Source organism: Pelodiscus sinensis, chromosome 10 (assembly GCF_052426305.1).
Source record: "Pelodiscus sinensis isolate ZL-2025 chromosome 10, ASM5242630v1, whole genome shotgun sequence".
In the NCBI taxonomy this organism is placed as follows: domain Eukaryota; kingdom Metazoa; phylum Chordata; order Testudines; family Trionychidae; genus Pelodiscus; species Pelodiscus sinensis.
In genome coordinates, this window is record NC_143061.1 from 5,141,301 (window position 1) to 5,168,565 (window position 27,265).

General features: G+C 60.7%; 1 protein-coding gene across 4 annotated transcripts in view; it reads right to left on the reverse strand.

The window, feature by feature from the left end:
* The window catches only part of RUBCN (rubicon autophagy regulator), a 63,085-nt gene that overhangs the window by 5,286 nt on the left and 30,534 nt on the right, over nt 1-27,265 (reverse strand). For 3 of the 4 annotated variants that reach the window (XM_075938196.2, XM_075938199.2, XM_075938198.2), the window contains 14 exons: nt 26,036-26,192; nt 23,669-24,220; nt 19,496-19,591; nt 18,999-19,114; nt 15,955-16,156; nt 14,748-14,849; nt 13,836-13,910; nt 9,544-9,604; nt 8,413-8,545; nt 6,863-7,008; nt 5,779-5,843; nt 3,370-3,608; nt 2,093-2,154; nt 502-655 (listed from right to left, as the gene is read on the reverse strand). In XM_075938196.2, the coding sequence (XP_075794311.2) occupies nt 502-655; nt 2,093-2,154; nt 3,370-3,608; nt 5,779-5,843; nt 6,863-7,008; nt 8,413-8,545; nt 9,544-9,604; nt 13,836-13,910; nt 14,748-14,849; nt 15,955-16,156; nt 18,999-19,114; nt 19,496-19,591; nt 23,669-24,220; nt 26,036-26,192 (2,160 nt within the window). The remainder of the gene's footprint in view (nt 1-501; nt 656-2,092; nt 2,155-3,369; nt 3,609-5,778; nt 5,844-6,862; nt 7,009-8,412; nt 8,546-9,543; nt 9,605-13,835; nt 13,911-14,747; nt 14,850-15,954; nt 16,157-18,998; nt 19,115-19,495; nt 19,592-23,668; nt 24,221-26,035; nt 26,193-27,265) is intronic. The other variant, XM_075938197.2, reaches the window with a different exon arrangement.

Here is a 27,265-nt window from a genome sequence, read left to right on the forward strand (position 1 = left end):
TCTGCCAAAAGGGAGGCAGCCTGTATGCTCCACACCATTGTTATGACGATGCAGCACCCTCCGGTGGAGGATCTCAAAGCCAAGCCTCTACCACTCCCCTGCAAATAAGGAAGTGGCTTGTGGGGAAACTGAGGCACGGAAGTGGGACCCAACTTGTCCCAAGTCAGGCAGCGAATCAGTGGCAGCGTTGGAAACAGGACCCGGGAGTCCTAACGCTCAGTGCCCCCCTCGAAGCACCAGTCACGGTGCCTCTGCCCTGAACATGGCGAAGCACAAGCACATCCCAGCGCGCTGCAGGGGGCCTACGGCCCATTTTGATACCGTGGGAAGGGAGACGGCCAACGGGTGCCAGGCAGGGAGTGGGAACATGCAGCTAAATCCCAAGGTATCGGCCCTCGGCAGGTGTTCCCAAGATCCGCTGCTGCCTTTATAAAGCCGGGTGCCTCGCCAGGGACAGTAACATCTGATCCAGCCATAACAATCAACATGGTAGTTACCCACCATGCATCTCTCAACGTGCAGGGTGCCGGCCTTGAGCAGCTCCAGCAGGCAGGGAGCTAACTCCCCCTTCTTCGTGGCAGTCAGGTCGTTTAAGGAGTAGAGGTGGAGGTCCTCGGTCAGATGCCCTGGCACCGTGTCGAAGGAGTCCAGCAGCCTGCAGGGACGGAGACACCGGTGCTGAGAGCCAAGCGAGGACTCTGCAGAGCTGGGAACTACGGCAGCTCTCCGGGGCCAATGACACTGTGCGAGCCCCTGCTCTGCCTTCCCGCCCCATCCAGGCACGGTCACCTCTAGAGCAGGGGTGGGCAAAGGGGCCTCCGCTGGCCTGATCCGGCCCGTGGACACCCTGCCACCCCCAGATCAATCAGGGCCTAGGGACGGGGGAGCGCGCTAGGTCTCCTCCCACCATCAGGGGCGCAGGTACACTAGAGAGAGACACCAGCTGTTCAGAACAGCTGGCAGTTCGGGGCGGGGGGACGGGGGACTTCACATGCTCCCCCACGCCCAGGCCAATCAAGGTCTGTGGGTGGGGGAGCACAGACGTGTCTTGGCCCCGCCCCTTCTGCCTGAGGCCCCACCCCTTGCGGAGCAGCCCAGGGTCAGTTCAAAAATGTGTCAAGTGGCCTCCTTTCTAAAATGATTGCCCAGCCCTGCTCTAGAGCCCGCTGCCGGGCCGGAGCGCTTTCACTGCTGCGCCCTGTCCTAGCCCAGCAGGCTCTGTCCCAGCTCACACCTGCCCCCCGCTCGGCTGTGGGTCCCCTCTAGGGCAGCGTGCACCTCCCACAGCAGAGGGGAGGAGCGGGCGCGACAGCGTCTCGTCTGGAGGAGGGCGGGACCGGCAGCTGCGGAGGAGGCAGCGAGAAGGTCCCCGGAAGGCAGCGAGCGGCAGGGAGAAAGCAGCTGCCCTCCCGCCTCTACAGGGCCAGGGGCCACAGCAGCAAAGCGAGGGAGGCTCCCAGACAGCAGCGCCTGCTACGCCGAGGCACGCGGCTGCCCGAGCCGCCTGAGGACCTCCCCTCGCAGAACCTGAGCGCTCCCGGGGCCTGGTGGTTTTAGAGGCTAGTAGGAAACCGTGGGCCAGTTGCTGGGCCTGCACTCCTTGTGCCAAGCAAGGGGGAGGCCGCGGCGCTCACGGCCCTCTCCCAGCCCCGCCTCCAGCATCGCCAGCCAGAGGGGATGGCTACAGCGCAAGGCGGCACCACGAAGGTCGCAGCGCCTTGGAAAGCGGGATCCCAAAGGGATCAGACGCAGTCCAGGGTCAGGACCAAGCGCCCCTCTTTCCCCAACAAGCATCAGCGGAAGCTGATCTCCCACCCAACCTCCGGCCCCCTCTGTGCTTGGTCTGCTCTCAGAGTGCGGCATGCACCCAAGCAGCTAGCTGGCCTGCCACAGCACTGGGGCGGGGGGTGATCTTGGATGCCTCTGAACATTTTGCCGTGACCCTGGAAGTTTCCCTCCCTCCCTCCCTCCCCCTGCCACCGCCCCCCGCAGAGGTCTGGGCAGCAGCGCACACGTGGCTGCCAAGAGACAGCCAGCCACGAGCGTCTGAAACGGATGCAAGCCACGCTCCGGTTGGATCCCCAGTTCTCACTCTTTGGCTAGCCGGCAGGTCTTAAACATGTTCTTCAAGTGAAACAGCTGGATTCTCAAGAGCTGGGGGGAAACAAACACACACATACACACAAAGTGACTGTTAAGCAAAGTGAACGGCAGGCCTCAGCCAAACCCACTCCAGTCTGCTCCCGCCCATGCTGCTGCGACATGTTTCTGCTGCCAACCAGCTTCGAGTTCCCTGGCACTGAAGCAGTTAAACGGCTCGGCCAACACCGGGAGGGCTAACAACCCTCATGCTTCAAGGCACAAACTGCGGTGCAGCCGGAGGTCAGGAAGAAATTCCTCTCCACCCCGTACTACCGTACGGTGAACGAGCCGTGCATTGGAAACGCGCATTATGGGGGTTGTAAGCTGCTCGCAAACATCTGCCCATCAGCCAGGCTAAGCTTAGGAGAAGGCCGGGCCCCAAGAAGTAACAGTCTCTTCCCTCCTTAGTTCAGACTCTGGAATGTCAGATCCCCTACTAGATCAGAGACCACAAGGAATGACCATCCGGCAGGTTTTGCCAACAGGGAGTCCCCTGGGGGTTGCATTTCCACTGACTAGAGCCCAGGCCTGGGTGTCAGGACTACTGGCTTGTATTTCCAGCTCTGCTACCAGCCTGCTGGGCAACCTCACCCTGTGCCTCAGTTTCCCCAGCTGTAGACTAGACAATACCCCTCCACCTTTGTAATAGGCTGTGTAATCTATGGACAAGATGCCTATAGAGAAGGGTAAGCAGCAGCAGCAGCTGAGTTTTCTGGCCCACTAATGAAGGCAGAGCAGGAAATAGCATGGCCCCCCACAAGAAACTCCACTCTGCCAGTCTTACTCCCTGCTCCATGGATCACTGGGGGGGGGGGGCGGGGGCGGGAGTGATACCTGCCTCCCAGGAAGAAGGCTGAAGCCCTCAGTCTTCTTGGGAAAACACGACTCTAGGCAGCACGCCCAGTTCTTGGGTAGGGTCCTGGCCACCACCCTATTGCCCAGTGCAGCCAACTCTGCGCCCAGGGCTCTGTTCCCAGCCCTGCACCCGGGGTCCTGGCTCCCACCGTCCCTGTGCCCAGGGACTCAGCTCCTGGCTGGCCTGGCATGCAGAGTGCCAGTCTTGGCCCCCTTTCCCGTCCGTGTCCCCTCCCTGCCGAGCCACGGCCCTGCTCCTGGCCTGGGGGGAGGGGGGGGGGTAGAGCAGGAGTCAAGTGGGGGAGAGGTGAAAAATTTAGGATGGGACCACTGGCTTTCAGCACCGGCGCGGCGCATGAGGCAGAGCCTTACCCTGACTTGATTCAGGGCCTTCACCTTCCGGTACAGAGGGGCGTTGAGGTCCTGCACGCTGAAGAGCGGGTCGCTCCAGATCTTGCTCAGCAGGTCCCGGGAGAAGTTGCTGACGTAGTACTTGCCGAAGTCCCACTTGCGCAGGATGCGGCTGGGAATCACCATCTGGGCGTTCTCGTGGCAGCACTGGCAGAAGAACTTGCCCAGGTACTCGCAGTACCGCAGCCGCTTGATGTAGTCTGCCCGACGGGAGAGGGAGTTAAACCTCGGCGCCGGCGCCACACCAGAGCCAGACGCCCGAGTCCGATCGGCGGCACGGCGCGCAGCCGGCTAGTGCCCGACACGGGCGGGTGAGGCATCTGCAGACACTACAGGTGTGTCTACACTGCCCACGGCTGGCCCCTGTCAGCAGACTGGGGCTCAGGCTCCCAAAGTTTGGGCTCCAGCCTGAACCTCTACACTGCATCTAGCAGCTCCGTAACCCGAGCCTGATTTGGCTGCGGAGGGCAGGTTAACTGCAGTGTGGACATATCCTCAAGGTCCTGGCATGGGAACACCCTCTCCTGCCCAGGGTAGGGATGTAAAATCCTGTTTCATTAAACAGTTCAACTTTATGTTTAACCAGTTAACTAACTAAAGGGGGGGGCTGGGCAGGGGGGAGCCGCTTCAGACCAGCCGCTGCTTGCGACATGCCTGGGTCGGGCCTGCCGTGGATGGGGGTTGCTCCAGCTGCAGTCCCCACCAATTAATGGTAACCAGTGAACCTCACCCGTTAAGGGTTAACCTTGCACATTCCTAGCCCAGAGCAATGCATGCTGGGATCTGTAGTCCCCCAGGAGTCCGTGGCAGCCCAGATCTGCCTATATATCGCGTTCAGACAAGCAATTACTTGAGAGGCGTCTGCTGGGAACGCGCAGCCGGCAAATGCTGTTTCAATGCAGCGGTCGGCAAGGGGCCCAAGAGCCGCGTCGCTCGTGGGATCCAGATGGAACAGCCCCGCGTGAACTCAAGAGCAACGCTCGGGTCCAGCTCCAATTCCAGAGCAGACGCCAGCGCAAATGGACCGATCCCAATGAGCGAAGCCTCCCTCCCCCCACCTACTTGAGTCTGCCCAGCGATGGGACCAGGGACTTTAATGCCATCAGAGGGCAGATTGGCCAGCCCTTGCCTGCCCTGACCCCACGGCCTCCTGGAGGGGCAGATCCGTTCCCTGGGAGATGCTGGGATTCCCCGAGACCTTTCCCACTCGGCTTATCCAGAGCGCCCCGCCCAGTTCTGGGAGAACACGAGATCCGGCTCACTGGAGCCCAGCCCTCCCTTCTAATCCGGGCACAGCGCAGGGGGGTCTTCACTGGCATCAACGAAGTGACACAGGGGGCTCAGGGGTAGGGGGCAGGGTGCCCCTGGGTCCCAAATCACCACCTTACATCAGACGAGCCACATCGGGGAGGGGGAACCTAGCAGGCTCTGAGCGCTCCCCTGCCCCTTGCTGGGGAGACAGCAGCCCAGCAAAGCACAGCCTGGAGGCCTTTCCCCTGCTGCTCTGATTGGCCGTAATCATGGCCAATAGGAGCAGCAGGGGGCAGTGTCTGGACGCCGCAGGGAACATGGAGCTGTGTCCCCCCCAGGGGAGCTGCACCAGGTAAGCGCTGCCCCCCGACCCCAATCGCCCAGACCCCCCCATCGCCAGCCATCACCCAGACACCCCCACCCTAATCTCCAACTGCTCCTGCACTTCCCTGCCTGCCCAGCCCCACACTCCGCTCCTGCACCCTACCATCCTCCCTCCCACACCTCACACCAAAGATTTTTGGCCCCACCTCCGAGCCTGGGGGCTCACAAAAATCTACTAGCCCGGCTCTGGTGTGCGAGGCGAACGTGGGGAGTGTCCTTCTGCTTCTCAGTCGGGGGCCACACTGGTGAGGCTTTTTTGGGGGGGGGGCTTCTCGCTTGTGTGCAGCCCCCGACTGATTTTCTTGAGTCAGCGGCCCCCGGCCCAAGCAACGTATCCTAAACCAGCCTCACGCCTGCCCCTTGCATTCTGCACTGCCTCCTCCCCTGCAATTGGCTGGCTGATCTCGTGAGCCGGTCCCCGTACGGATCACGAGCTGTCCTTAGGCTTGTGAGCCAAGCTGCCAACTTAGCGCCCGCTCCTCTTCTTCGTGACCTACGTTACCACCAAGACCACTGGGCAGTCAGGCCCTGCCCGTCCTGTAGCCGCTTCCCTGCGTCCGTTTGCTTTTACTGGTCAGGCCAGGCCTGCAGAGAAAGCTGCCCCGGCGTCCCAGGTACCCGCGCGGAGATCCCCACCATCCCGCCAGCTCATCGGTTCCTCCTTTGTATCGCCCCCTCCTGCCAGGTTTACACCCTGCACCCCGTGTTTACAGCCGTCAGAGCTCCCGCACTCACCAGGGTCGGTCCGGATGCCGCAGCCTGCGCACCGGTAATTCTGCTTGGCTACAGCCACCTTCCTCCTGCCCCAGGACAAGGCGTGTGTTAGAACGGCCCCCTCCGGATCTCCCCCGGCGCCGCAGGGCAGAGGGCCCCAGGGCCTCACTTCTCACCCAGCAGCAGGGTGCCAAGCGGATTGGCGAGGTAAGTGTAGCGGGCAGGGGGAGCTGTGTTTGCTCTGTGCCTATACGGCCCCTAGCGCCACAGGGGCTACAATGACACAGACCAACCACGAGCCGGGTGGCTGGATCGGCCTGGAAGCAGGACTTGGCGACAGCTGCAAAAGCTGGAGCCCAGCTGCTGGCAAAGGGGATGAACACGGCTCCATCTTTGGGGGGGGGAGGCGGTAGCACCCACCGCAGCTGCCTACACCGGCTTGTGCCCCCGGGACCCCAGCGCTTCCCGCGGGCCCCTGGGACAAACCTGACGCGCGAGGAGGCGGCAGCCACTCGACACCGGCAAAGAGCGCAAGGCAGCAAAACAGCAGGCCCCCAGCGCCCATGCCAGGGAAGAGCCACATCTGCCTTGCACTGCACAGACCTCAGCCCAGCTAGGACGGCAGCCGGGATGCAGCAGCCCCATCCTGTGGGCCCTTTCGGCACCCAGCACCAGCCTGCCAGCAGCAGGGGCCTGCACTCACGGGGCCCTTTAACAACCGCGCTCAGGGCCGGTTCTCACGGCTGGTAGATTTTTGGAGGTTCTACAGTAATTCTACCACAGAGCACTGAGTGCACGGGGACGGGGGAGGACAGGCTTGGGTGCCTAGCGGTTAGTGTCATGCCAAGCAGGGCTCAATTCTCAGCCCTGGTCTGATACAACCGGCTTGGAAGGGGCAGAGCTGTGATCTCCCAGAGGCGGCCGCAGCTGACGTGGAGTGTGTCGTCCTGGCCTTCCCATGGGGAAGGTGCAGAATCAGAGGGGAGGGAGGTGAAGGGGAGAAGCCGAGAAGGGGATCTTCGGGGCATGGAGTCTCTGCGATCACACAGGGGTGGGGCAGACCCAAGGGGCTCCCACGCCCGCAGCAACCCACGCGGCTCCTTACGTCGGGGCAGGGTGAATGTTGAAGATGATCTGTGGCCGCGGAGGGGCCCACTCCAGGTTCCCGCGGACCCGGATTCGGAGCTTGTAGATGTCGGCGTGCTCCCCGTCGTCGGGCGAGATGGGCAGGGAGTCCGGAATTGGCAGGAGCTGCAAGCGGCGGGCGAGAGGGTCAGGTGCTGTACTATACTGTGGAGGCATATGGCTGTCTACCCTGCCGGACCACTCCAGTGCCGCCCCCGGGCAAGCTGCCCACGTGCCAGCCCTGAACCCACTTCTCCAGGGGTCATCTGGAGACCAGAATTCCCATCTGATCCCAGTGCTCTGCTGCACCATGCAGCACTGCTCAGCCCTCCGCACCCCCCACCCCACCCTTGCAGGTCCAAGGATCTTGCAGCTCATCTCCAGAGGTGCCTAGATCCTCTGAGGAAATTTGGGGGGGCCTGTGCTCTGCATGAGTCCTGATTATTCAACCCTGTCTGCTCCTCCCCTCCCTACTCTCCTTCACATACTCCACATGGCCTGGGATCTGGGTGAGTTTCTAGTTAACCCCCGTGCCAATGTTCCCTGTGCCCTTGTGTAGCTGCTCAGGGGAGCTTCTACTGCTGCCCAGCTCACGCACAGAGCACCCACAGCTAGGGGTGTTTCTCCTGCTGGTGCACATTCACACATGCTTTGGTGCACAGAAAAAAAAATATTCCGCACATGGCTGGAAAAGATTCACGGGAACATTGGCTGGGAGTCCAGACTGAGAGGCTACATGGGGAAGTTTGCACAGCACTTGCTAATACTACACCGGCTCCAGCGGCCACATTCCTTAGCCGGGAGGGCGTTCGCTTCTCGACAGACCAGGGTGCAGTCTTCTCAGCAGGGGGCCCAAGCAGCAACCACAACGAAGTCTGTTCAGCGGAGCCTCCCATGACCCCTGCCGAGCCATGCGGCACCCCAGTGCGGGGCAGCCACAGGCAGGCCACCCTGGGTCCATGCCGCTGGCGGGGGCGGAAGATAGCACACTCCATGGCTCGTGCCCCACACACGCTCCCCACAGGAGCTTTCGGGAGAGCTGCCTTCTCTTACACCACTGGGGACGCCCAACGAGCTTTTGGGGAGACCCCCTGAGACCTGACAAACAGTCAAAGTGTTGCCTAGGCAACGCCCCCAGGCCGCTGGGGAAGGCGGAGGGCCATGGCACATGACTCCAGGCTGCTTCTCCCGGATCTTGGCCGGGCTCCCCCCCATCCTCCTGCCCCCCATTCACGTGCCAGGACAACGGGGGCCAGCAGAGAACCCGGCACCCGCGGGGCAGCACGGCAGCCTGGCTCCCAGCTCTGGGAGAGCCGGGCCTTCCCTGCATCCGAGGCGGGGGGTCAGGCTACGGCCCTGCATTCAGGACAAGCAGGGCGCACCGCGGAGAAGAGCTTCGTGCAACGGGTTCCCCAGCTCCTCGGGGTGGTGGGTTCTCTGCTCGCCCCCTTTACACGAACCTTGCCCTCACACACCCAGCCGTGCCCCAGTGCGACTGCCCCCCCGCAGGGCCCCTCTCCCCGCGCCTACCTTCTGGGGGGCGTCCTGCTCGGGCACGAGCCAGTCCAGTTCGGAAGCAGCCGGGAGCTGCATCCCTTCAAACTGCTTCAGCAGGCCCATGGCCACGGCCTCGGCCGAGTTCGAGTGGAGGAAGGAGTGGGATCTGCAGAGCACGAGAGGCCCATCAGCACCAGTCAGAGACAGACAGACCAGGATATCCAGGCTTTAGCGCCCTGACTGGCGACCCTCCCGGCCCCACGCCTGCGCCCACCACGCTTCGGCCTAGACCAGTCTCGAGCCAGGCCCACAACCCACACGCGGGCATCGCTTCTCCCACGCTGCGCCCGCCGGGGTGGGGCACCCCCAGGACGCAGCAACGGGGCCCAACACTTGGGGACGGGGCACCAGGGAGCGGTTTGGGCGGCAGAGAAGGGGGCGAGGCACCGGATGGGGGGGGAACAGCAATGAGACGGCAGCTTGGTCAAACACCGTCACCCACTCAACAGCGCCTCCGCCGGCTGGCTGAGCAGCAGCGCTGACGGGGGTCCTGTGCCGCCCAAGGGTTAACACCGGGTGATGCCTACCAGATCCCGTGGGCCTGGAGCAGTCCCCTGCCCGACAGTCTCCGCTGGTTGGGGACCCTCCAGCCCAGCCGGAGCAGCCTCTGCCCATGGCGGGCCCCCAGCCCAGCAGCACGTCACTCCAAGGGCAGGCCCAACCTGGCCGGAGCAGCCCGCCACCCCAGGGTAAGTAGTTAACCCGGGAAAGTAACGTTTACCTGCTTAACTGATTAAACAGGACTTCACAGCCCTAGCCAGCCCCTAATGGTAAAGATGGCAATTGGAACACAGGGTTTCGAGAGAGATGGTACAGGAGAGGGGCGGGGGGAGAGGAAGCTGCATGGCAGGTCTGCCTGGGCGTTGGTGGGGACAGGTGGGGAACGTATCTGTCCCCGTTGCCTCAGGCTCTCTTTCCGAATTCACCCTGGTTCCTATCCCCAGCGTCCGCCCCTGCTGACAGTCCCGGTTTATTGGTGGAGTCGGTGGCAGAAAAGGCCAATTCATGTCTAATCTCTACGCCCGAGCCCGGGATCGGTCCCTCCTCAGGGAAGCCGTTGAGCCCAGGCGAGGAGCCAAGACTGGCGCTCGGGGGGACACGTACGTGGATTCCGAGGAGAGGAACGACTTCCTGCTGCTCGCAGCCTCCCGCTTGATGTCCGCATCTGCATGGAGAACAGAGGGCGGCGCGGAGAGTTACTCTTGCTTTGAACAGAGGCCCATGAGTTTTGCATCGAAAGCCACCAGGCCGTGGTGAAAGCAGGTGAGCCTCAGCGCCTAGTTCTACCAGTGGCAGCAAGCAGCCGCTAGAAGGCCTGGGACGTGAGGGAGCCCGTCACTAGTCAATCTACAGCGGAGCGCTCGGACCCTGGGGCCAGGAGGCAACACTACAGCGGGGTTAGAGTGGAGACGCGCCCGTCAGTACAGGCCCACACGCTAGCGGCCAGCGGTTACACAGCGGGGAGAAATCCACACGCACACACACACACGGGAGCGAGTGACGACGTTGAGTAGTGTATTAGATTTTGCACACGGTACTAACACTGCAAGGGACTGGCCACGGGAACTGGCCATTCGCCTCTGCTTTGCCGTTCAACTCCAGCCCGGCCCTTACGGCAATGGCTTGTCAGCAGCTAGGCCCGAGTCCCTCTCCCAGTGAGCGCACGCCGATGGCACAAAAACGTGGCAGGACAGGCGCCCAGGAACAAATGGGCCACAAGAAGGGATTGTTTTCCTCCCTACCGGGTTGCATCTGTGTATGTTGCTACCACACCGCCCTGAACACAGACCCTTGGCTGGACTATTCCTTGGCCAGGATGACTGCTACTTATTCCCACCTGCCGTCTCCTGCCCTACAGCAGCACTTTCCCCGGCGAGGGACTTGGTCCACGACTAGCTGAGAGCCCATAATTATGCCCACTGGCTCCCTTGCATTCCTGGTTCTCTTCAGAGGCACCAAGAACTCGAGCAGCTGATTTTGCTGCCTCCACAGAGTGGTCTCCTCACCTCAAAAAAGATATTTTGGCCTTGGAAAGGGTTCAGAAAAGGGCAAGTAAAAGGATTAGGGGTTTGGAACAGGTCCCATATGAGGAGAGGTTAAAGCAACTGGGACTTTTCAGTTTAGAAAAGAGGAGACTGAGGGGGGATATGATAGAGGTCTATAAAATCATGAGTGGTGTGGAGAGGCCGGATAAAGAAAAGTTATTTATTAGTTCCCATAATAGAAGAACTAGAGGACACCAAATGAAATTAATGGGTAGCAGGTTTAAAACGAATAAAAGAAAGTTCTTCACACAGCGTGTAGTCAACCTGTGGAACTCCTTGCCAGAGGAGGCTGTGAAAGCTAGGACTATAACAGAGTTTATTTAAGCTAGATAATTTCATGGAGGTTAGGTCCATAAAAGGCTATTAGCCAGGGGATAAAATGGTGTCCTTGGCCTCTGTTTGTCAGAGGCTGGAGAGGGATGGCAGGAGACAAATCGCTTGATCATTGTCTTCGGTCCACCCTCTCTGGGGCACCTGGTGCTGGCCACTGTCGGCGGACAGGCTACTGGGCTAGATGGACCTTTGGTCTGACCCAGTACGGCCGTTCTTATGTTCTTAAACATGGGGGAACGTACTCGCTAGACGCTGGCACCTGTCGCACCCACTGCCCGGTATTAACACTGCAAGGGACTGTCTCCTTGCTATCGCAGCTGCGGGTGACTGGACAACGGGGCATTGACGGCAGCACAACTCCTCTGGGGTTTGCGCGCCAGCCTCAAGAAGGGGGCTGGTTAAGCAGCGCGACCCGGAGGATCAAATTCAATCCTGAGTTGGGTCCGAGTCTCACCAAGGCCACGAGAATAATCCTGCCCATGCCCAGACTGGATTTGGCCCCCTTGTCCTTGGAAACCCAACACATCCTTAAAACCACTGTTGACTTCTGCATCTCCTGTCTGCACTGTCCTGCCAAGCCCAGGAGCAGCCTGAGACTTGGCCTGCCTGGGGGGGAGACACGCTGCCCTGAGGGTAGAAACCTGGGGTTTAGCACCCAAGACGTTACAGAAAAGGGGAGAAAATATTATAGAGCAAGGCAGGAAAAAGGCCATTCCTCAAAATCCAGCCAAGGTGCTAAGAGGAGGCCTACAGCGGCCGCTGAGACGGGCGAACGGGTGCATAGCTGTTGATTCAGCTCTTGGCGGGGCACTGAAACGCACAAGCTGCTTGCTGATCACTGCAAGTCTCTTGTCAGTTTCAGTCCTCTGCTGCCAGACGCAGCAGGGAGGGCGGGATTCCCATGAGGCAGTGCCTGGCAGGCGCTTTCCAAAGCCGTTTTTATAGCCAGAGGGAACGACCACAAACTCCTGCCCTGGAATACTCACCACCTAAGACACAGGGAGCATCTCAGCCGGGGTTAAATGCTGAGCTAAATCTTCAGTGCGTCTTCCAAGCCTCCTTCTAAACTTGAGTCAACAGGGAGTCCAGGACAGAGGATCAGCCATCAGGTGGGTCAGACTCAACCAGCACCAGGCAGTTGCCAGTTTGATGGCCACTGCCAGCAGCAGGGACATGGGGGCACCCCAGGACTAGGGGACCCGCCTTATCTCCAGCTCGGGCGGAAGGCAGGGAAGTTTGTAGGCGCATGGAAAGAGGACGAGGCTCTTCCCACCCAGCAGAACTGCGGACACGTGCAGCACTGGCCGAGCATCGCAGGCAGAGCGACCTGGGCCGGGCCAGCACAGACAGCCAGGGTGAGCAGCATCCAACAGGCACCTCGCAGGAGGGGTCAGATTGGAACCCTGTCTCCCCGGCTGCCTGAGGTGCCAGAACGAGGACCTCCCCGAGCCCCTCTCCCAAAATGGTACCTTCCGACCTGTGTTTCCAATGCAAGTGACCTGCTTCGGGCACAGCCACCCGAAGGGCCTCTGCTCCCTACACAGGCCCGGCTGCCCGCGCCGCGTCAGTCCCGTCTCCTGCTGCCTCCCCGAGCACCCTGCTGGCAGAGCTACGGGTCAAGCTTCCTGCGGGGCAGCATCCCACATTGCAGGAGGTCCCCAGCCCCCAGGAAGGAACCACGTGTTGCAGAGCTGCCCCAGCAAGGAAGGACGGGCACCCAGGACGCCCGAGTGGCCGAGCTTGCTGGGAAGGGCTACAGCCCGCTCGGAGCCACGGGGGTTAACAGAGCCGCTTGCTGGAAGGGACGTTACCGGGACACTTCCACATCCGCCTGGGCCAAAGCTAACCCATCGCGCCAGCCGCTTAAGGCTCCAGGACGCCTGCCTTCCGCTAGCGCTGCATGGCGGGGGAAAGCACTCAGGACAGCGCTGTCCCTTTAAAAGGAAGGCCCCGGTGTTCTCCGCCTCTCACCGCGCAGGAGCATTCGGGGGCCACCCGGAGAAGCCTTTAGCGCCTCTGCTCAAGGGAGCTATTGTCCTGCATTCGCAGTGGGCTGGGGGGAGGGAGGGCAGCCCCCAGCTGGACTCTATGCAGCAGAGCAGGGTTTGGGGAACCTGCAGCCAGGGGCTGGATCTGCCCCCCAGCTTCCCTGGATCTGGCCCCTGGGGTTCCCTCCTAGCATTGGCAAGCTGGCGCTCCTGCCCTGCAGCCCCCCTCCTACCCAGACCCTGTACCTCCACTCTGCTTCTGTACCCTCCCAGACCCACCAACCCCCAACCCACTCCTGCACCCTTCTCCCGGCAGCCCCCTCCCACATCCTGAACTTCTCATCTCTGGCCCCACCCCAGAGTATGGGGGGGCACAAAAATCTACTAGCCTGGGGCCCCCCACGGCTGTGGTATGTGAGGGTTTTTGTTTGTTTCTCACTAGTGTACGGCCCCCGACTGATTTTTCGGTGGGTCAGCAGCCCCGGGCCCAAAAAAGGTTCCTCCTTGCAGGAGAGGGGTCTCATCTCATCTCGCAGGTTACAGCGGGTATGAGGCAGGGGCTGCAGCACGTTGAAACCGACCCATGGCGCGGCTGTGGGCCCACCAGGCGACGTGCCTCTGCGGATGTTCTAGGCATGGCACAACGTCCCACTCGCAGCCAGACTATTCCCCACCTGCCTGCATGAGCGGCCCGCTCCTTTGCCTTAGCCACACCGACGCCGCTATTCATCGTTCCCCAAGGCCCGGGAACGGAGCATGAGCTGAGAGATCCCGGAGAGCAGCTCGCAAGGAGCCGGCTACACGCACAGAGCCCTGGGACAGGAACCAGAGGAAGCATCGCAGCTGGTGTTTTCCTGTCGGGTCTGAAGCCGTCCCGCTGATGCAGGACTCAAGTGTTAGCAGCAGCTTCTGAGGCCTCCGCTCTCGCTGTGGGCCCGTGACACGCCCAGGTGACACAGACCGACAAACAAGCACACACACATACATACACACGCACGCACGCGTGGCGCAGTGCAGTCTGGGATACTACCTGAAAACAAGGAAGCCATTGACACAGACAGGCCGTTCTGGGACATTTGAATCAGGTTAGATCCATCGTTACCATCTGCATAATACGGTGATGACAAAATATTGCACTTCAGTGCTGGGCCCAGCCACCGAGAAAGGGCACAAGCCCAGGGGGAAGAGAGCAGGGCCTGCCAGCACCCTCTGGGAGATGCCCCGGGACAGCTTCACGCACTCTCCTTGGACTGTAACCCGGAGCCCAACCTCCGAGCTACAGGCTGCCTCACCGCGGAGAGAGATGCAGGGTGACAGAGGGGCCTTTGGATCTCCCAGTACACCTGCCATCGGCCCAGAGGAACACAGGAGAGTGCTTGGCAAATGCACCTTTAAAATCAGCCAGAGGGGGGCACCGCGGAGCTGCCAGGTGTGTATTTCTGCCAGATGCAGGTGAGGGCCAGGGTGTGAAGCCAGGCCTCCTGCAGGGAGCGCTCTAGGCCACGGCACCTTGGAGGTCTGTATCTGAACACAGCCACCCCCCAGCTACAGCAAGCTGGCGCTTAGCGCCGGTAGCAGACAGCCTTGTGCCGTCCCTGGCCAGCGTGAGTGGGCAGAGCAGCTGGGCATTTGAATGCCTCAGCCCGGCCATTCCCAGCCCGGAGGCCTTTACCGGTGAAAGGGTCTCTGGGAGGAAGCCAGCGGTACAGCAACCGAAGGGCTGATGCAGCTCCCAGAGGCAAATCACTCAGCCTCCGCCTGCACACAAGGCCCCCTACCCAAAGGGGATCAGTTTCCCACAGTCAACATAGCGCTCCACGTGGCCCTGTCGAAACGCCAAGGGGCCTGCTCCTCCCTGGTATAGCGCTGCAGATGGCACAGCCGTCGTGCCGAGGAGGCGGCTGGCCCCATATCCCCATCTGGTGCAGCGGCTGCGGCTTACCTCTGATCTCGTACTCCTCCACGTCCTCCGCCGAGCCCGAGTCAGACAGCCACATGGAGTCCCGGGAGCTGAACTGCGACTCGCTGTCCGTAGCCACGAAGCCTGGAGGGGCAAACCCAGAAGGTCGGAGAGACGTGGCCCTGGCGCCCACAGAGTGTAAGAGTGACCTTGAACGGACAGAGGAGCCAGCCAGGGCAGGTCACATCGGGTGACGGGGGTGCCCAGAATGAAGTTACGTCTGCACCTTGACACCGCCACGATAAACACACACAGACTCAGCGACAGCATGTCGCGCCCCCCCCCCCCCCCCTCTCTCTCTCACACACACACACCAGTCTTTTCACACACTGGCCTGCTAAACCCAGGGTTGTGAGTTCAATCCTCAAGGAGGCCATTTAGGGATTTGGGGCAAAAAAATCTGTCAGGGATGGTACTTGGTCCTGCTGTGAAGGCAGGGGACTGGACTCAATGACCTTTCAAGGTCCCTTCCAGTTCTATGAGATACGTAATCGCCATTCATTAAAAAAAAAAAATGCCATGTCCACACTAGGAAATTACTTTGAAATTACTAAATTCGACTTAAGTCCCGATTTAACCAATTCCAACTCTCGTGTCCTCACCATGGGGAAGGCTCGACATGCGTCCAAGGCAGGCTCCATGGATGTGCTACCTCGGGCTCAGAACCCAGGCAGCTCTCTGGGAAACTGTGGGAGGCCTCCTGGAGGCCAATTAGTTCGAATTAGTGGCGCCGAAACGTCCACACACGTTATTTTGGACGTACAAGCTGGGAATTAGCGCGATTCCTCGTGACAAGGAGTACAGCGACGTTCGAATTCTGCGGCCCTTATTCCAGAATAACGGGCATGGTAGTGCGCACGCACCGCTTCCTAATTCGAACGGGGGGGGTTATTTCGGACTAAGGTCCTCGGGCCGACCAGGGCTCAGAGACTAACAGATGTATTTGGGCGTGAGATTTTGTGGGTAAGAACCAGCTCATCACACGCCCCCAACAAACTGGGTTTTGCTCCCGAAAGCTTTCGCCCAAATAAATCGGTCACTCTCTGTGCCACCTGACTCCTCATTGCACCTACTCAGAGCCAGCATAAGGGGCATTCCCACAGAGCAGCTCAGCCGTCTGACGCCCACCGGTGGGCACAGGACTCGCCCTGGCTGGCGGAGCGGCCCTGCCCCCGAAAGCAGCACTCACTGTCGGAGCCCATCTCCCGGTAGGCAGGGAGCACGTCCTTGGTGCGGATCTGCAGGCGCCGGATGCGAATCTTCTGCTTGAGCTCCTGGATCTCCTTGTCGCTCTCCTCTTCGTCCTCCTCCAGCCGCCGGCTCATCACGTTGCATTTCATCAGCTCGATGGCGGCGATGAGCGACTCGGAGATGCTGAAGTGAGCGTTTTCCTGGGGGGCAGAGGCCAAACCATTGCCAGAGAGCCTGGACCCTGAGGTCTCCCCCGCGCCGCATGACACCCCTACCTTGCAGTACAGAGCCGGCGACCCACCGTGGAGGGGGCCACAGGGGATCTCCCACAACAGGGGGAGACGTCATGCCCTACGGACGCCAAGGAATCCAGCCCCTGCAGTCGGGCCATGAGCCTTCTCAAGCCCAGAGCCCCGTGTGCGCGCCCTTTGGTAACGCTCTGCGCTCGCCTGCTGCTTTCTGGATGAGTGTTTGGGTTTACGTGATTCTTATGGGGACAGACGTTCTCAAACTGGTGGGAGGCACCAAATGTATTGCGGGGGGATGTCAGAAGCTTTAGGGAAAACACTTGATCGCGCACATTTTCCCCACAACAAAGAATACGTGATTGCTCCGGACGCGCCAGGTCCTCGGACGGCCCCCTGTGCATTCGGAGAGCTGACTGAGAAGCCTGCGTCGCGCTCTCCAAGCTGTTGCCGCCTGGACGTTAATCCGCCTGCTACGAGGCGGCGTGCACAGGAATCGCCCCCCACCGCCGTTTGGCTCTGGCTCTGATCACAGGGAATCCTGGCTTGACTCCAGGCCTGACGGTTGGCGATCCTTTGTGAGAGCTGCATGCTGATTGCTTTAGCTATGGACTGGGGTGATAAGGAGTCAGGATGTAAAATCCCATAAGAACAGCCATACTGGGCCAGACCACAGGTCCATTCAGCCCAGTATCCTGTCTGTCGACAGTGGCCAATGCCAGGTGTCCCAGAGGGAGTGAACCGAACAGGGAATGATCAAGCCATCCATCTCCACCCTCTGACAAACAGACTAGAGACACCATTCCTTATCCATCCTGGCTAATAGCCATTTACGGACTTCACCTCCATGAATTTATCTAGTTCTCTTTAAACCCTGTTATAGTCCTAGCCTTCACAGCCTCCTCAGGCAAGGAGTTCCACAGATTGACTATGCGCTGTGTGAAGAAGAACTTCCTTTTATTTGTTTTAAACCTGCTGCCCATTAGTTTCATTTGGTGTCCTCTAGTTCTTATATTATGGGATCAAGTAAATAACTTTTCCTTATTCACTTTCTCCAATCACTTTCTGATTGTAGAGACCTCTATCACATCCCCCCCAGTCTCCTCTTTTCCAAGCTGAAAAGTCCCAGTCTCTTTAATCTCTCCTCATATGGACCCAATCCAAGCCCCTCATCATTTTAGTTGCCCTTCTCTGACCCTTTTCTAATGCCAGTAGAACTTTTTTGAGATGAAGAGACCACATCTGTACGCAGTATTCCAGATGTGGGCGTACCATGGATTTATAGAAGGGCAATAAGATCCTCTCCATCTTATTCTCTATCCCTTTTTAATGATCCCTCACATCCTGTTTGCTTTTTTGATGGCGGCTGCCCCCTGCGTGGACGTCTTCAGAGAACTCTCCACAATGACTCCAAGATCTCTCTCCTGATTTCCCGTTTCATTGGCTAACCAGTAAAACAGATTGGTTAACCTATTAAAGAAGGGCTGAGCCACTCCAGCCCCTGCATTGCGGAGCGGCCCAGACCCACCGGAGTAGCTCTTGTCCATGTTGATCGCCACGTGGGGCTGGAGCAGCCCCCTGCCCTCAGCAAACCGGGAGCTGCTCCACCCCCCATCCGTTAATCTTAACTGGTAAGGCTCGTCTGTGAAGGGCTTACCGGTTAACTGGTGAAATCTTCACATCCCTAGTGGGGAGGGGGCCTTAGCTCCCACAGACAGAAGGGGGAGGGTGCGCTCAAGCAGGCTGGACACCTGCTGCACTGGGAGACCCGCTGGATCCAGACTGGAAGGAGACGTCTCGCGATGGTCACCTGCCAGACCCCCCTTCTGAGTTCCCAGGGAAGACCTCAGAGCCATTCGCTCCGACAACTCGGGGTCCATCCCCCCAGCTCAGGGGGCCCAAGCCCAGCGACGCAGGGATAAGCCTAGTGGAGAACCAAGAGCCCTGGCAGGCTTGGGAAGGACTCCCTGGGACCACAGGGAAATCCAGCGGATACACTCGGACACATGCCGCTGGGAGGGGGGTCTGAAGAAGCGAGGCCTGCGGGGTCACCAGGAGGGTGGTGGGACACTGGGGTGACAGATCTGGGTCGGGGGAAGGTTTCTCTCTCTCTTGCTGCTCTCCAACTGCTAAGAAAACCATTTGGTCTTAAGGCAGCCAGGGGCACTATCCCGGCCCAAGGCAAGAGCCTGGAAGCCAGGTGAGCTGCCAGGGCAGCTGGTGTCTGCAGGGCACCGCGAACATGTCCCAGTCTAAGAGCAGGCTTCCTCCCTGGGGCAGCAAAGGGCTAGAGGCCCATGACCGGAGATAGGTGCCCTCGGAAACGAGAAAGGGGACAGAGGTGCAGCTTAGCCCAGCCACGGGGCACCAGCCCCCGAAGAGAGCAGCTGGCTTTGGCTTTTCACAAGTCAACGCTAGTTGCAGCTTGGGGCGTAGAACGCCACCGACCATGGCAATAAAGGGATCGCTATGGGGCTTGTAGGCAGGAGTATCACCGTCCCTTACCTGCATGCAGAGGGAAAAACGCTTTGATCCTGACCTTGAAATCCACCCCCATCTCCCGACTGCAGGAAACAGCGACGGGAGCCCTCCCACTGCACCCTGGCTGAGTTCCCAGCCCCTCGCTATCGACACCAACCCCAAGCTGACGCGTGAAACCAGACCGGGGCGCTCTCGGCACGGCTCTACGGCCGGCAGGACTGCGGCACCAACGCTGGCTTCTTGGTAGGGCGGCTTGGCAGCGCGACCGGGCCACTGAGCAGCGACAAAAGCGCACGGATCCCCCCGCATCACCCACCTTCTCCAGGTCCGCGCAGCTGCCGAAGTCCTGCTCAGACAGGTAACTGATGAGGGACTGCCCTTCCGACGGCCTTCGGAACATGCCTTCCCCCGAACTCAGGTACTGGCCAGTGTCTAGCAACACAAGCAACGAGCAAGTGAGGCAACCCCCGGGACCCAGGCACGAATCCATTCCACGGCCCCAGCCAACACGATCCTGGCCTCAACGCAGGCACGGCCAGACTAGAGACCTCGCCTCTGGCCTCTGGGCCGCAGGTTCCCTGCCCCGGAGCCCTACCGGAGAGATCAGAGCAGCTTGATTCTGGCCACTCACCCCTGCCCCTCCCAGCTGCTCCTGGAGTGAGAGGGGGTAGTGAGTGCGGCGCATTGGCCTCCCACGCCCCAAAGCAACCCCCCATTTGGGCCCTGTCCAAAGCAGCTCTGCATCCGTGCGAGGAGTGCCACCCGCCAACCCCAGCCGGGGCAACGGTTAACCTTCCCCTCCGCCCGACTCACCGTACTCCATGTACAGGGAGCTGGGCGTGCTCACTTCGCTGCTCTGGGTGGAGCCGGAGACACAGCCGATGGCCCTGGAGGTGTCGCCCTGGGACTCTTTAAGAGACAAGAGCAGGGACGCCCGTCAGTAGCAGAGGGGCCCGTGCGGGCGATTAACCCCCAGCCCCTCGGGACGCAATGGAGTGGAGCCGATGGGACACGACAAGAACGAATGAACACAGAAAAGGAACCACGGTGGGGAGAAGAGTTCAGCCAGTGGGTCTCCAGGGAGAAAGGGAGAGAGCTGTGCTGCAGCCAAGCCAGATCCAGGAAACGCAGCAGAGGCTGTTCGGCGCGCTCAGGCATGGGCACGGCCTTCCCAGAACTGCCTACGCACCCGGCCGGCGGGAAGGTGGGGCCGCAGCACGGCAACCCCAGCCCTCCAGGTGGCCAGGAAGGATCAGGCTGGGGTGGGCGGGGCTTGGCTCCGGGGGCGGGGCCTCCGGTGGAAAGGGCGGGGCTAAGGCTTGCCTTCCCCAGCTGGGCCTTCAGCAGAGCTGGGCAGCGCATTGCACCTCTTAGCCTTTAGCAGCCACCCCTCTGACTGAGGGTTCTGCTGGGCCCCAGGGGCAGTGGCTCGGTGGGGGGCATCAGCAGGGGGAGGCGACCTCCCCCTCACTCTAGTCTCTGGTATCGCTGGGGAGAACAGAGCCCCGCCCCCACCCCGCGACTTTGCAGCAGCCAGGACTCCAAGCCCTGCAGCCCGCAGAGCATGGAAGGGACCTCGAGGTGACCTGCCCGGCGGGCCCCGCCCACACCTGTAATGCAGCTCGCAGCCCCCATGGCTGGGCTCGGAGGCACCGCCTCTAGCCAGCCTAACCGGGGTGACAGCCCTGTGGGAAGGCGCAGCCCGTGAGCCAGCCCTCGGGATCGGATGGGCTGCTGCGGAGACCGAACGACTCGAGGACCGACGGAGCCCGGAAGAGAAGCCCATGGCTGTCGCTGGCATGAAAATGACGGCTGAACACAAACACGCACACGAGAATGAGACTGGGCGCGTGGGAGGCAGACCATGCGATTGCTACAGGGACAGGACCCATCCAGCGCTCTGCCACACCGGCCCACTCCCGCATCTCGCTCGGACGGCCCCAGGGCTCCGCAAGGCGCCAGGCGGCCCCGGGCACAGGACGTCTCTTCTGCTGAACAAGCATCGCGCTGACGCAAGGACCAGACCGACAGACCCGGGATCCACAGCCTCCAGGCAAAGCGCACGCAGCTGCTGGGCATGCGACCTGGACCCGAGGACATGCCCCCAGCGGGGAGGGAGCCCCTGGCCAGACCTCGAGTCATTTCCTTGAGGCCACAACACAGCTAGCGGGTGACTGCACCTGACCCGGGCGGGGTTTGAACCCGTGCCCTCGGCAGAAGCTCCGTAGCTCTGGAGCTCCCCAGAGCTCAACACGACACCTTGCCTCAAGCCAAAGTTTCCAAGAACTTAGCCACCCCCGAGCAGAGCACTACCCAAAGCTGGCCCAGAAGCAGCCTCAGGGCCCCTGCCTGGCCCCGGGCGTAGAGCTAATCTCCAAACAGTCGCTCCCCGCGGTAGCAGCGTGAAGCATCCAGTGCTGGCAGCTTGGCCGAGAGCCCCGGCAAGCCTGGCGTCTGAACCGGCCAGCTCCATGGACAGCGAGTTGCTGCAACAAGCGAGGTTGGGGGGTGGACTGAATCGCAGACATTCTGCATTAACAGCTGGCCTGGCCAGGTGCATCTGCTAGCATCCCCCACCCGGGACACCTCCGCGTCGCCAGCCAAGGAACTCACAGGGCTTCACAGACGTTAACGGTTCAAGCCTTCCTGGGTCCCGAAAGGAATTCTCCCCATTGCACGGAGGGGAAGGCGAGCCAAAGCATGCAGGTGGGCGGCCTGGCTTGCAGACGTACTGAGCTCTGCAACTCTGGGTAAGTCGGGTCCTAATCCAACTTGCCCTAGTGCAAACCTGAGCCGAGACGAACACTCACCAGGAGGTGAACGACAAGTCGACTCTCCGATAAACAAATGCTTATCCACTAGTTACTTCCCCCACCCCCCAGCTGCCTCAGTCAGAAAGAGGCAGCAAGGGGATGGGGGAAAGAGGTGGGGGCGCTTCAAAGCAGCAGAGCCACGTAGAGCCCAGGGCCAGACCCCAGCTCCACCTGGACTGCCACTTTGAAATGCCGTGCGCAGGCTGGGCCAGCGGGGGCATTTCAAAGCGGCAGCACTGCGGGGTTCCAAAGGCGTTTCAAAGCGGCAGCACCGCAGGGAGCCCAGGGGCAGCTGAGTCTCCAGCTGACCCCGGGCTCCAGGCGGTGCTGCCGCTTTGAAACGCCGCGGGGAGCACGGGGCCAGCAGGGGACTGCTTGAGCACTGCAGCGCTTTCACCTCTGAAGTGCAGCAACAGCCCCGGAGCTGTTGCTACACTTCAAAGGCGGAGGCGCCTTATCGACTAATCAAACAGTCGATGCAAATTGCATCGACTATTCGATTAGCCAATTAATCAAAATGTTACATCCTTAACTAGCATTAGGGCAATCTGACATCCTCCCACAGGCCACGGGGGAGACTGCTGACTCCTTCGAAGTATGGCCCATCCCTCAACCCCGCCCCAGGGGTCCGATCTAGCCTGGTTTCCAAAGCAAAGGGGAGAGGATGGGGCTTACTGAAAAACGCCGCAGAGCGCCATGCAGGGAAGCCAGGAGCAATTCCTGGCCCAGCATGTTCTGGCCCCAAACCAAGCAGGGGCCCCTCAGACAGGTCGCATGCTCCCTCAAAGCGCCCTCCGCAGCGCGGGGCGGGAGAGGCGTTTCTACGTGGACCCCGATGTGACCATGGAAACCCTGAACCCAACGCAATGAGCACTGATGAGGGGGATGGCTATGGGCTCCCAAACCTGCCACCGGATCTTCTAGTATAATGGCGATATCCCTGGGGCCTCCTGAGCAGACAGCAAAGAGGAGGAAGAGGAAAGCGTTACGGAAGGGAGAGAAAACAGAGAGAGACGGGTTACTCAGCAAGACAGGCGCCCCGTTTCCTGCCTGACACCAGCACCTCAGCTGGGAACGGTGCCCTGGGCGCCAGCCTGGCCTCCCCACAGCCGCCCACGGCCCAAAAGGGCCAGCACTCACCCACAGCCAGGGAGCTGTGAAGGGAAGCCCATCCCCCCAGTCTGGTCTACCCACCGGGGGGGAAGCAGGGGGAGTTGCACCATTACCACACAGGTCTGGCCCTGCATTCTGGGGCCGGCCCCAGCCAGGGCCTATCTGCAGCTCAGACGAGGCCCTGGAGAAAAGGTTCAGAACAGGGGTGGGGCAATAATTTTTGCGGGGGAGGGGGAGGAAGGGCACTTCATGAATGTTAGTTCATGGTCATAGGCCGGGTCCAGGCCCCCGGAAGGGAGGAGCCTCGAGCGGAAAGGGGCGGTTCCTTCCAGGTGCTGCATGCCCCAGCAGGGGGAGGAGACTCGACGTGCTCCCGCCCCCTAGGCCAATCGGGACCCGGGGACGGGGGAGTGCGCGACGTCATTCGCTGCTCCAAACTGCTGCTGGCTCCCTCCAGGCGCTGCGCCCCCGGCGGAATGACTTCGCGCACGCCCTCGCCCCCGGGTCTGACCGGCCGGGGGGAGGAGGGGGATGTGCACCGTGGGCTGCATCACACGCTTTGGCCAGCCCGCAAACTGTACCTTGCCCACCCTTGGGGGCAGCCAGGCTGGCACTACAGCAGGGCGGCCACCTCCTGAGCCCTTGGTGAGGCAGCGAGAGGGGCAAGCCCACACCTTCCCCCGGCTGACAGACCCCACGGCAGGGCATTCAGGGCTGGGACCCAGAGCTCCGCTATGGGCGGGAGGCGCCTTCCCTGGGTCTCAGGGAACGCAGCGCGCGCTGTGCGGGGGGGAAGCAAAAGGGCAAAGGCCAGACTCCCCAGCTGGCGTCACGTGCAATCTCTCCTGGCCTCTTCCAGGCATGGCCCAAGGCCAGCTCAGCAGCGAACTCAGGCCCCACGGGTGAGGAAACTGCCAGGTCTTCGGCTGGCTCGCTCCGTTCCTTCTCGCCCCGTACATGCACCACCCCAGGGACGTACGGCGCCGACGGGGACGCCCACTGATCTCTCGCCCAGAGAGCAACGGCCCATCCCTGCCACCGAATCCCGCCCCGCCCTTACCGGGCATCTTCCCAGACGCCACGTTGGTGTCGGAGTGGGAGCGCGCGTGGCTGCGCTTGAGGATCCCGTGGGGGGCGGACGTCTGCCCCTCCGAGAAGCTGGACCTGCGCAAGAGGCTCAGCCCCCGACTGGCCCCGCTGGCTCCCTGCTCCTCCAAGGAGGAGACGGACTCCGGCTTCTGAGAGCTGCTGGACGAGAACAGGTTGGAGCTGCTGCTTTTGTTGCTGTTGGTGGCGCTGCTGCTGGGGCTGCTCTGGCTGCTGTGGGCCCGGCCCCGCTGCCCCAGGTTCCCGATGGCCAGGTACTCCGGCCCGTCGCTCTGGGCGTCATCCTGGCTGCCCAGCCAGGGGTCTTCGCTGTGGCTGGTCACCGTGCTGGAGCTCCGCTCGCTGGCGGAAGAGGAGTCTCTGGGGGAGGGAACACTGAGCCGGGGGAAGCCAGGCTGGTCCCCGGGGGATCTGTCCTCAGGCAGCAGGAGGGCTCCATTGCCCAGGGCGTTTTCCAGAGGCTGGCTCGTGCCGCGGCACAGGAAAGAGCTGGCTGGTCTCCTGTCTGGACAGAGGCAGGAGGGAGAGGCCACACATGAGCACACAACAGTGCAGAGTTGGACGACCAGCATGTAGCTCAACACGCCAGCAAACCCAGAGCCGAAAGACAGTGTCAAAGTATCTCTGGCTTTATTAAGACCAAACGCTTCCTCTCCACTGTCTCCAGCGCCCCGGGCATGGGCTGGGAGGTGAAAACCAAGGCCCAGCTCCTTCCTGAAGCTCAGTTTCCATCCACCGCTGGGGAGTTTTGCTCAGAAGACCGGGACACACAGGAATGCTGGTTTGCTATTGCCGGGGGTTGCGGGAGGGCCAGGCACAAAACCTACTTTTATAATGTGGTGGTTTGGAAAGTCCCAGTGAGCATACACACCCACCCCAGTGTGTTACCCGCAATTGCTCGGGCGGGCAGGGCTCTGCATGGCCCCAGTAGTGTAGCTTGTCATTAATCAATTAAAATACTAGAATATAAGAGCCTGATAGGTTTAAAAAAAACAGCTTAATGTTTAAAGCTGGAATGCAAGAAACCTATGGATTTAGGCCTGTCAGATACTTAACTTAGCTAATTTATCTTAAAGCCTAATTTGACTATGTTATAAAGATACAGTAGCACGAGTAAATTAATCATAAATCGCCTCAGATCGTGTCTATGTTTGTACGCTGAGGTTTTGAAAAATAACTAATGAGTTTGTGTCTACTGAACCTCTCTAGTCCAGCACCCTTAAGACCCGACTGGTGCCAGAGAATTTGCCGAATCACAGGAGGTCGATATTATCTAGCAGCATTACTAGCACATCCACTGTTTACCAGGGTACATTAGAGCTAAACAGCAGCACAGAACACTGAGCACCAGGCCTGGTGGCCATAAACAAACTTTATGAGACCTCAGGAGACATGGTCACCCCCATGAAAAAAGGACAGCCAGCTAGCTAGTCATGCCGGACCAGAGAGGTTCAACCTGTAGAAGAAGTCAGATCACAAGACACAAGACGGCCCTTGGTAGCAGGGGCTGAATGGTCAGAGACTTCCTTAAGGTAACTGCATGGTACTACAATAAGGTGACAAAAATATGAAAATAGGTTGAAGAACTATGCAAGTGGCCTATCAGGTGACCAGTCCCCAGTCTTACTAGGGTGACCGTCTTAAAGATGGACATAAGGGAGTTCAACCCTCATGCATATTAATGAGCTTGGGTGGGTCCACAGATGGGGGAGGGAAACCCTTTAAATTGCTGCTGGAGCGCTGCACTGAGCACTCTGGATGGTACTGAGGGCAAGGGGGCCCAATGCTGTGTTCCTGGCTGCAGTGAGGGCCCACTGTCCTGGCCCCGCCCCTTCTGCCTGAGGCCCCGCCCCTTCTGCCTGAGGCCCCGCCCCTTCAAGGGCACGGAGATGCCCCAGACACACACACACACACACTGCCCCAAGGGCCTGCAGGAGAGCTGTCGCCTGGCCCCCCCGCTGCACAGTGACGGTAACGGAAGTGTTCTCTCTCTCTGATCTGATTGGATTATCGTCCCACTCCCCCCCACGCCGCTCAAGTCTCCACCCTGCTGGCTCAGCCCCAAGGTTTTAAACACTGGAGGAGCCATGGAGATCAGACTTTTGGCTAGCACTAGAGCTCGAAGGGGGTCATCAGTATTACTCAGACCCACGAGCAATCCCGGCAACCGTTGCTTGCAGCAGGGTCGCCCAGGGAGCTGGTACCGCAGGCCTGCTCCGAGAAAAGAGCGACCCTGAATTACAGCCCCGGCAAACCGCCCTGCACGCAAGAGACAGGGGGGCCCCTTCTGAGCTGCCAGGACAACCCACGCGCCCCTTACCCGACGCGCTGGTGGAGGCTGGCTGGTGCAGGCTGGAGAAGGAGCCGCGGGACCTGTGCTGCGGATAGGCCACGGGAGGGAGACCCACAGAACCGGGCAGCGCCGTCAAGCTCTGACTCTTCGGCACAGGTAACGGCGCCTCGCTCCTTCTGAGAAACTGAACAGAGGTGGCCGGGGGAATCCCCCAGCGCTACCGTGTCAAGCAGCACAGGGACGGGGACTCGGCGCCCCGAGAGCCGCAATGGCGGAGTGCAAGAGCAATCAAGGAGCAGTCCCGAGGGAGGACGGTGACTAACCAGGGAGGCCAGCGGCTGCTCTGGTGTCAGGTGGGACGCTGCCAGCTCTCTCGCGGAGGGTGCAAAGAGCCCGAGTCCAAAAGGGAAGCCACCCATTGCGCTCAGTTCAACCCGCGGCTCCCAGGTGGAAAGCACCAGGCTGCGGGGTGGCGATCCCAGCCAGGGGAAGGGCCGGAGCCACACCCAACCAGCGGAGAGAAGGCAGCCACCAGTGAATAACAATCACCCCTGCGTCTCCTCGGGAGACCTCAAAGCCCCTGCAGAGCCGGGGGGCCGGGTACCGTCCTCCTAGCTGTACAGAGGGGGAAACTGACCAGGACAAGGCTATGCAGGAAGTCAGTGGCAGCAGAGGCACAAATAAAAGCCAGGCTTGAGCCATGCCCTCCCCCCAACTGGGTCTTCACAGTGGCAGCCCTGGTCCACACATTTCAGCAGTTCCATGTGGGGGGGGGGGGGGAGAAGAGGCAGCTTCCTCCTGCTCTTCCCCGCCATGATAGAGGCAGCGGGAGGAGTGGGGAGAGGACGGAAAGGAGGCAGCTTCCCAGGAGCCGGTGCGTGTGGGCAGCCGGCTTTTAACCCAGCTCCCCACGTGTACCGGGAGCCTGCGTGTAACCGTGAAGGTGAACTGATGAGCCCAAGCCATCGGGTAACACTCCTCACTGGCCCTGCAGTCCCTAGAGAACCCGTGCACCTAGAACTTCAGGGATCTTTTCAGAGGGAAGACTGGCTCCTCCTGCCCCCACTAACGTTTGGCTCTTGGAAGCCAACAAAAACAGGCTGTGACTCAGCATGTGCCTGGAACGTCCAACTCCCTTAAAGATCCTCCCTCCCACGCCCGCTGCACCTGCCTTCAGCATCCTACCGAGAAGCCAGCTGCTAATCAGCTGGTCCCCACCCCTCGCCTAGCCCTTGTGGGAGGAACCCCCCCCCCGCC